Raw genomic sequence first — 10,734 nt, forward strand, 5'->3', positions numbered from 1 at the left:
TCTCTGGCTATTTTTATCCCAATATTTCTCTACCCTATATGTGTCTTTATCTATCTATCTATCGATCTATATATCTATCTATCTATCTATCTATCTATCTATCTATCTTTCTATCTATCTATCTATCTATCTATCTATACGTCTATCTGTCTATCTGTCTTTTTTTAATGAAACATTTATTGATGTGAACATTCAAGTAATTGTTTTAGGTGCCCTTGGGCAAACACCATTTGTATGAGAATTTAGCTCCGGTGAACATGTGACTTGAAGAGCATTGAGCTGTTGACAAGCATTGATGTGATGCATTGCTGATTGCTTTTGTTGATGCTCCATTGGTGGTAGTTGCTGTCTTGTAGGATAAGATTTACTGTCATTTATCTTCATCTGTGAATTTTTCTTGCATGCATCATGTCAGTCTGTTTGAACCACCCAAAGTTTCTTTGCGGCTCTGGGTGATTGTTTCATATACAGGGCTGGATTTGTTTCTCCATCCCTCTCTTCTTTCTATTGTTTCCTTTGCTTGGACCAGTTGTGATGAAAAAATGCTCTTTCGTGCTTCATTGTCAACCTTCTTTGTTGGAAGCTTAAGCTGTTCCAAATGGAAACACTAAAACACAGATGTGTATCTCAAATAAAACTTGGATAAATGTTAGGATCAACATGAGAGCTGTAATTTCATAGAAAGGCAATGAAAAGCATTTTTATCAATCAATTTGAAATACCATCTAGTTTATGTTATCAGTTTTCAAGATTGTGACAGTCATGCAATTCAAATGATATTACCTTCATCCATAATGCTCATATAATCTTATAGGCCTTGAACGGTGACTTGGAGGCAATGTTGAGGTCAATCCATAGTAGTGAAAAATGACCATCTCCTCAATAACACAGATTCTGTAACAAAGTCAGCCATGGTATATTTCTTGGGGTATAGACTCGGTGTCCAAGGAAGTGTAGTTGAGAAGGGTTAGCATTGACCTTTATTGGGAAAGAGAGATATCCTCCACCTTGACTGTTCACTGTTGAGAAGTTCAGCATAGTTTTGCTGCATTGAATTATTTGTGCATCATAGCCTTTGCTTTGGTATCTCACTTTTGCTGTATTGTTTTTTTTTGTAGTCATTCTTTTCATTGCTCATGCATGTCTTTTCTGATTTTCTTACTTCGTTGTAGGCTTTTTTGAAATGCTTCTAACGAGGTCTCCAACCTTTACATACTTTCTTGAATTTTTTGGCATGTTCATCCCATTCATGTATCACTTTCCTGCTGCTAGTCTTGGTTCCCCAGTCATTGACACATTCCTTCGATGGGAAACCCCTAGACAAAGACATATACTCTGACTTTTTCTGTTACAGAATCTGTAGTACTGCGTTGAGGATCAAAATTCTAGTACTTACTGATTGGCCACAACACCCCAGCAGTCCCCAATTCTCGAACTGTCAATTAATATGCTACATCTGTAAGTCAGGAAATATCTCTGAAACCTGTATTACATTGAATTTAGTAAATCAACATAAATACTATCACAATTCAGAAATCTTATTTAAGATCATAGAGTACCTTGCATGGGTAGAACATAATTTATGGCTAGCTGAATTGGAGGTTTTCAGAATCATTATGTTAAACATAATATTTAAAGTTCATATTCTTCATTTGGAAATAATTTTTTCTTAAACAAATTAATTTTAACCCATAAGCAACAGATATTATATGATGCTTGCATTTACCATACCTATCATTTCAATAACATTAAGTCCTATCTCATAGATTTAAAGTATTTAATACATGGCATACCTAATTTGTCCATCCGATAGTTACCTTTGGCTTGGAGAAGCAATTCTTCAATCCTGCAAAACAAAAAGTTCTCGTTTTTTCTAATAGCATAGTTAGCTAATGCATCAGCTACAGAATTACCTTCATGATAGATGTGGGTCATGTGCTCGATTTTATTTATATGTAGAAGGATTTGGTCCCACCATGGCTTAAGTCTCCATAATAGGCACGTACGACTTTTAATTATGTGACAAAGTGCTGTAGAGTCTGATTCCACTATTATCTTTTGAATACCTCCTTGTCCATAGAGTCTTAATCCATCTAGTAGTGACCACGTTCATGCCTCCATATTATTGCTATTTGGGTACCCCTGAGAGAAAGCAAAAATCATTAAGTCTTGATCATCTCGTACTATTCCTCCTCCCGCTGCTTTACCAGGATTTCCTTTTGATACTCCATCCACATTAAGTTTATACAATAACCCTTGAGGAGGCCTCCAAGTAATGAGTACAATATTATGCTTGTAATGCAACGGTCCTGGATTAATTTTCCAGTTCCTCAAACCTTGAATGTCTCTATATTTTGTAACTTTTGTAGGTTCAATAAGAGGTTCAATAATTTTAATCCATGTCTGTATCTTTTGGGTGATACTTGATAACACCCTAAATTCGGTCTTTATTTGATGCTATTAGCACAATTTTATGCAGTTAAAGAGCTTAAAATAGGGTTTTTATCATCTATTTACATGAAAATATTGTTTTCAAGTGATTTCCGATTTTTCTCTAATTTTCTGTTAATCCTATGAATTTTAAGGGATTTATTTGAGCTTGAAATGATTATTTTTGAATGAAAACGACAAGTTTAATATTTAATTTTGAGATTTATCAGTACAGGGACGAATCAGGAAATTTTCTAGAATATTCTAGGATTTTTCTGAGATGTATTTGAAGAAGAAATTCATTTTTTTAAGAAAAAAGATATATTTATAAGTAAAAAGAGTATTAACATTATTTTCGAACTTTGAAGGGCCTTTTTGTAAAGTTTTGCTGCAATGATACCCTCAAAACAGCTCTCGGTCGTGGTTGTAGGCGTAAAGATATGATTTAAAATGTTATGGGGTTTTATTGCAATTATTTAATATTTTTTTAATGGTTTTAGGAGAAACCAGAGGAGAGAGAGTGCGCAAGGGGTATATACACAATTACTTTTGGGCGGCGTCCAGCAGCAATTCCAGGCTTTTTAAGGACTTTTCTACAAAAAGGAGAATTCAAAATGTGCTAGCCAATGAGAGAGTGACACGTCATGGTGTTAAAAAAAGAAATGAATAAATAAATCAATTTAAATCCAATGGATTAAATTGGTTTAAAATTGATTTATTAATAATTTTTTATCCTAAAGTCCGATTGAGATGATTCTTTTATGGATCTGTTCGTCTTGATCCCCTCTTTCTATTTGGTTGGATCATTCAGATCCAGCCCATATTGATAGATAAACATTAATTACTAAACGGGGGTAAAATGGTGATTTTTACCATGTAACCTAAGTATAAAAGCTAAATTTCGAGCGGGCGAGCTCATTCTTGATGGTGCTCTATCACAGCTGGAAGACAGAGAGGAGCTCCAACTTGGATCAACCTATTTGGTAGTTTTTCCTTCATTGTATTTGAATTTTTTGGTGTATTTTGGATGTTGTTAGTTGAATCTCGTAATCGTTCTTCTTAATTGCTCTCTGAACTTCTAAATCGCTTGGCTTGAGCAGCATGCACAAGCCCTGACTAGGATTGAGAGGAGAAATTGAGAGATTTACCTGGCTATTCAAGTGCATTTCAAGAAAACTATAAAAAAATATAAAAGGGTTAACTTTCTAGGAGATTGAATTTCCCATTCCATTATTCAATAGAGTAGTTGTTCCTGAATTATCAAATCTACAGAATCAACCAAAACACATCTAAATATTCTTCTTAATCTCTCTAATTGACTTCTTTGGTCCATTCAATTGGATCAATTAATTCAATTTAGAGCCCCTTATTTCTTCAACTTCTCTCATCTATTCTACCCCCCTTTCCAAATTTCTCATCTAATTAGGGTGATTTAATCTCTGTTGAAGATTAAATTAACCCCAATCAGGTTCAAATTATTCAAGAATAATATCAATTGGATTCCTTACTAGCTTCCCTTGGACGACACTCGTACTTATCACTACACATCTTAAGTATAGTTTTTATAAATTTATTGTATAAGCTAAAATTGACAACGACAAGGGTTTAAAATTGCATAAAATTTACCCCTATTTTTGGCTTATCAATACTCCAATATCACATATCTCCATTTTCCCATTTCCGTAAATTCCTATTTTAATGAATTATTTTCTAAGATCCTATTTTTATGTATTTACTGATTTTTGAGACTAACCCTCTTGAATCATTAGAGTTAAAAAATCTCACATCTTCTTTGAATTTTAACTCAAATATAAACCTTGAAATTAAATGTATATTTATGGATAATAATGGGAAATAGAAAACCAATCTAGGAGGTCAACCAAGTAAGAGAAAAAATACACAAAATATCTGAAAATAGATGCCAAATACACAAAATATCATTTTTGGAGCACTATAAACCCACTTAAGAGCTGGGCCAAATAAATGCAAGAGTTGTGGAACTAAATGACACTTTAAATTTAGGCACTTCTATTTTAATCCCTTCTATTTCATCTTGGATTTTTTCTCCCAAGATGTCGTTAGTGCTCAAGTACATCATATTTCTTAGATCTCTTATTTTTCTTCAAGATTTTGGTAGAGAGGGTTTAAACATGATCAATATTTTTATGAAATCACCACTCAACCTTTTAGGGAAGTGACAACGAGTTCTGTGCGTTGTCTGGTCTTTATAACTAAATTTTCTCACATTTTTCTATAAAAAATTCTAATGGAAAACCTAGATGGAAATATTTCCAAGATCACTAACCACACCCACAAATTTCACATGGATAAAAAATTAAAGCATTTTTCATAAGTGTGCCTCTTCCAACAAATTCTGCTTGTAAAATCTCCTATGGCACCAGCCAAGGGTATTTGAATTTATTTCCATTTATTTCTTGATCTAGAAATTATTTGAAATATATATTTAATTTATTATGATAGGTTTCTGTTAGATTTTGAGTTCGTGATTGACATGATCATTAAATAATTCATGCAAAATCATGTCGAAGGACCACTGACACAACTGTGACATGAATCAACTTGATAGATAGTTAAGTATGATGTCGTTAAGAGATTCGTAGGGATCAATTCAATGGAGTATTTTTGTTCAAGAGCACTATTTTTATGTCCTTAGTGTCTCCACATGGCTATGAGATGGACCATACTAATCATATGCATGGGAATAGATGTATCCAAATACTTTAATTTTATTCTTGAGTGTCATTTGATTATGATATTTGGAAAACTTGACTAAAGACTAATGATCTCTGTATTATGATCTCAGGATAATTCACTTAGTCAGATCATGTATTCATGAACTTCATCATAAGTATCAAATGTGCATTATAATGAATACATATTGTATCAGTGAATGTTAAACAAGATATGTAATATGTGATTGGGTTGCCCGTCAAATTAACTTCTATCAAACTCCAACAATTGGAATAAATCAATCATTGATTAATCAATCTATATGAGATAGTTAATCGATAAGTTCAACAATTGATACATGATTATTTGGCCATTGAAATTATTAACTAGATTGATACATGGGGCTTTAGGATTGCGCATGAAAGATTTTTAGATGTTGGTGGATTTACTCTAAGCTAAGGTATTTTATGAAATACTTCTGTGAAAATTTCTATATGAATTTGATAAAAAAATCTTAGAGAGTATAAACAGAAGATGACATGCTGATTTGATACCTATGCAAAACATTTTGAGTGCTCTCCCTTGCTTCTCTTGCTCTTCCTAGATTGATGCAGGATGGCCTTGTGGACGCGGGTCAACAGTCTAGTGTCGACAGGTTGCAGGAGTCCGTAGATGGAGATTTTGGATGACGGTTGATTGTTGATGTGTCATAGAGTTGACCGTTGACTGATCACTGAACAGGGTGGATAGACCAAGGAGAGACTAGTCGGAGAGAGAGAGATGTTTAAAAAGGAGAGAAAGAGAGGGAGGGTCAGAGGGAGAGAAATAGCGCTACCGAGAGAGGAAGAAAGAAGGTGTTAATGAGAGATGAGTAACGGGAAAGAGAGAGAGAGGGGAAAGAAGTTTGAGAAAGAGGGTAAGAATTGAAAAGTTCCGATCTCGCCACAAGAAGAATGGAGGAAGGAAGAAAGAGAAGAGAGAAGAAGAAGAGAGAGGGAGAGAGAGAGCACACAGAAATACCCAAGATCGTTGTATTTCCACAGAATAATCTGCAAAACATTGGTTGTCCATTTATATTGTCCATAGATAGTCTAAATATAGTAATTACTTATAACGTATATGTATCCGTTGTAACGACTTACAACGGATACATATTTTGAATTACTGTTTAGATCTCAACCATTATAATCACTTGGGTGCACCGATCACCACCGTTGATCGGTGCCGTGTACCCTTTTATTATAACGGATATACTAGATTGAATCCTGACCGTGTATTCCTATCTATGCTTAATCCTTACTATGTTTGATCCTAGTCTATGTTTGAACTTATATGATTTCCTAATATTCTAACCTCTAACGAGTATAATTATAGTGCCTTTTATTACTACTCTAATCTTGATTAAGATCCTATCCGGCTGCCTTCGTCTTCGCAAGTCTTCGACTCCTTAAGAATAACCACACGATAAAGAAAGAGACGGAGATAATTCGATGGATCCGCAGAGAGATCGAGTTTGTAGGAACAAAACTTGATGAGGGAGATAACGGGAGAAAATAGAGAAGATAGAATGAGAGAAGGTAGAGAAGGATAGCGTGAATGATAGGGCGCGTGATCGAGAGAAGAATTAGGCGACAGAAGAGAGGGGGCAGGCGACGGCGAGTGAGGATGCGCGATAGACAAATCGGGACAGAGAGGGAGCACGATAGAGAGAGGGAGAGGTGGACCTGACGCAGTCTAGAAAGAGAATTGAATGAGAGAGAACCGGAGAGAAAGAGTCGATAGAGAGAAAGAAAACAGTGCGATAGAGAAAGGAAAGACGGCGATTAAGAGAGAGAGCGGTAGAGATAGAGAAATAAAGAAGAGAGAAATCTAACGAGAGAATATCGTAGGGAAGAAGAGAGACAACGGTAAGGAGAGAGAGAGAGCGCAATTCAATAAGGGAACGTACCGGAGAAGCGGCAAGCGATAGAGAAAGAGGGAGAATGCCAAACAGAATGTGATAGAGAGAGGGGTAGCACGAGAGAGAGAGATAAACGAGTTAATGAGAGAGAGAGAACGCACGCGAGAAATAGCGATAGAAAAGAGGGGATCTAGAACGGGACGCGATTGAGAGAGAGAACGGGAAAAGAGAGAGAGTGATTGAGAGAGAACGGGAAAAGAGAGGGCGAACGAGAAAGAATTAGGAAGAGAGACGACTGTGAGAGAGAGGGGAAATAAGAGCGTGAATGAGGGGGATCTAGAAAGAGAGGATTGAGAGAGCTAACGGGGAAAGAGAGAGCACAGTTTGAGGGAAGAAGAGGAGATTCATCATTTTGAAGATCACATGAATATGTCTAGAGTTGGAGATCTGAAAGGCTTAAAGATGCTCATTCAAGGAAACAAAAAATTACGGATTCAGTTCGTTCAAATGTTATAGTTTTTGTCCTAGTAGTTGTTAGATCCATATTTAATTTGATATTTCACTATGCGGTCGAGTTCGGGTCTAGTCAATCTAGGCCATAAAATCCAAGTAGAAGTTACATGTCAATCTATGGACATCAGATATCTACAGACTTTGAATTGTGTAAACGTTATAAATATAAATAAGGCAAAAATGTAAGTATTAATTTACATTTCGATATCAATATGTAAGTATATATACATATGAAAAATACATCATACATAGATATCTATACACAAGTACATATATGTTTACATATAAAGTATATACTTATAAATATGAATAGATAAGTATGTATACTTATAGATTTTGATATAGACAGTTAAATAAATGTATATTTCTCTAGCTGTTGATGTGCACAGATATAGTTATATATTTGGAGGAGTTACAAATATACACATATATTGATTATAGATGCCTGTACAGATATATATATATATATATATATATGCGTACATAAATAGATAAGATTTAGATATAAATATCGAAACACATATACAAATATATATGGACGTTGACAAGATGTAGACATCACTATAAATATAAATATATAGCTAGACATACAGTTTAAGTAATTAAAAACTTTGGGGGTCATCAATAGCTTGGGTCCTACTCTGTCATCCAAACTGTTTTTTACTTTTTGACGTACCTACTGCCGTTCCAAAGAGTTGGTCCATCATCCACATGTTCGGACAGATGACTGATTGAGATCTGTGGTGGGTCGGATGACTTTTCATCATCCATTCATGAACCTTATTACTGATTCGGCGTATAAATCAAAGGTCAACCATATAATTTCCACGACATTAAATATGTAGGGTAACCTTTTGACTTGATTGTTTTGAATTTGACATTAACCTTTTAAAATATCCACCATGCACGTTACTAGGTGACCGTGACTTTCTATTTAGCTAATAGTCACGAGTGAATTGTAAATTTAAACCAAAATTTAGGTCTACATTTAGGTATTTGCTCTAGTAATTCACCGCATTTCCGTCATTTTAAAGGCCCAATCTCTGAAAGATTACCCACTTAATTATCTATTTTGGGCATTTCATCAGCAGGCCCCATTTTTTAAGCCTACAAAACATATTAGTCCAGATCAAACCGAGGCAAACAAAACTAAGACCCACTGATAAACTTCTTTCGACCCAATGATCTCAGAGCTTCGGATCTCCCACTTTCTCGGAGAAAAACAAAAAACCCTTTTTCGCATTAAGAGACCAGAGCACAATAACAGATTCAGAATGACACTAAAAATGCCAAATCAAAATAATGAGATCGGATCATTCCAGGAGAACGCTGAATAAACAATCAAAAATGCCCAAGGAAAGAATGTACCACAGCTGCAGAGACCACCAAACCATCATCATCATCATCATCATCATCATCATCATCATCTTCCATGGTGATCTATCTCTGCACACGCTGCAAGGAGCAGGAACAGAGAGCCAAGAACAGTCCTAAGGCACTTGCTCATCCTCCAACTCCGGCTTAGTCCTTATCATAGACGCCATCGGAAGCTGAGCGCTACCCACTCTTCTCCTCTGCAAAACCTCCCCCGCTTCCTCTCTCTGAGCCAACCTCTCCATCCTCCTGTTCTTCCTCAACCTGACAACCCACAACACCAGCACCAAAACCACCACCAAGAACAAAAACCCTCCAACGGCAATCCCCACAATCTTCCACACCATATCAACCACCTTCTTCTTCGATCGAGCAGGAGTTAAGATCGGAGCAGTGGCAGGAGGGACCTCGGAAGAACTCACAGCCATGGAGAAATGCCCCTGAATGTAAGTCTCACAGACGTTATCTTCTGTGGAGTTCTTCATTCCAACCGTCCCGTTCAGATAGAAAAAAACGCACTTTACTGTCATTCCTCTTGCTCGGCTAACTTCTGTGAATCTAACGGAGATGGGTTTACCAGTAGCGATCAGATCAAGCTCTGGCAAGTTAATGGCAGAGAGATTGGCAGCTTCGTAGGCAAGAAGACCCAGAACGGGGGCTACCAGAGTGTAGCCGGGGAGATGGTAATAGATAGAAGACCAGTTGCCGAGGTTCTGATAAACCAGAGCAAGCCGCTCAACGTAGGGTTCAACCAAAACTCCAACGGGGATGTCGAATTCTTTGAAGGTTCGGTAGCCTCTGTATCTGAAGCTCCCGCTTCTCAGTCTAAGTACCGTCAGGCTGATTCCAGAGAGATTTGAAGGGGTAACGGCTGTGTAAGGCTTCCCAGTCCGAGGTCGATCGAATGCACGGTAAGCGTAGCTCTGGAGAAGACCGTCAAGGGAACGAGCAGAGGAGAAGTTCGATCCGGGAACGCCCATTGATTGAGACGCAGCAAGAAGCCCGAGGATTGTGATTGTGAGCGGCAAGTAGCGGGCGGAAGCCATGAATTCTGCTTTAATCTGATCCTTGTTCATCGCCTCCGATTGAGAGCGCGAGATCCGGCATTGCGATCTTCGTGCGGAACCCTAGATCCGTCCTCTACCATGATCCGCCGAAACATAATCAAGATCGCGGAAATGCAGGAAAATCTGATAATGCCGGCGTTCTGGCGACTTTCCCGACGATTCGGGCCTTCGATCTGAACTCCGTGACAGCCGAGTGATCTTTGCGGGATAAATGGAAGCATCATAGATTGAATCCATGCGATTGCATCTTCCGCCACCCTAAGAACATCGAATCCGGCATCAATGAAAGCGAGGAGAGATTTCCCCGACAGCCCGTTCTCCCAAATCTCGAGAGGCGAACTGGGAAGAGAGAAGAATCGAGCGGCGATCGATCGCTCCGCCGAAGAAGAAATCTTTCTCCTGCCTTGAAGATCGCGACGCGAGTTCTTGGCGAACGACGGCTGGAAGGTTTGTTCACAAGCGGTGGAGAGTAAAAACACTGACAAAACCCCTGTACTTTCCACGATTGGACCAATATACCCTTGGGGGTTTTCCCGTAAATATCCAACGAATTATCCCTCCTTCCTCCGAGCGCCCGCTAATTCTTTTAATTCGGTTTAAACCCTCTCGTTAGATCGTTCCTAAAGCTAGGGAGTCCGGTCGATAATTTCGCCAGATAAGTTTGACCGAGCTTTGACTCGCGTACGGCCCGGGCCCGTGGGCCCCGTCCAGGGTTTATCCGAGGGTCGGATTTTGCGGAATTCAAGGTGGACAGAAACG

General features: G+C 37.7%; 1 protein-coding gene across 1 annotated transcript; it reads right to left on the minus strand.

Moving 5' to 3' along the window:
* Nucleotides 1-8,753: 8,753 nt before the first annotated feature.
* On the minus strand, nucleotides 8,754-10,440 carry LOC144707775 (transmembrane protein, putative (DUF1191)). The gene has a single exon (XM_078581022.1). The coding sequence runs from the start codon at nucleotides 9,982-9,984 to the stop codon at nucleotides 9,025-9,027; it is 960 nt and encodes a 319-aa protein (XP_078437148.1). The 5' UTR covers nucleotides 9,985-10,440; the 3' UTR covers nucleotides 8,754-9,024.
* Between the last annotated feature and the right edge of the window lie 294 nt (nucleotides 10,441-10,734).

Source organism: Wolffia australiana, chromosome 1 (assembly GCF_029677425.1).
Source record: "Wolffia australiana isolate 7733 chromosome 1, ASM2967742v1".
Lineage (NCBI taxonomy): Eukaryota > Viridiplantae > Streptophyta > Magnoliopsida > Alismatales > Araceae > Wolffia > Wolffia australiana.

Excerpts from the sequence above, each read along its gene's own strand:
- LOC144707775 (XM_078581022.1), bottom strand. The coding sequence starts at position 9,984 with ATGAACAAGGATCAGATTAAAGCAGAATTCATGGCTTCCGCCCGCTAC.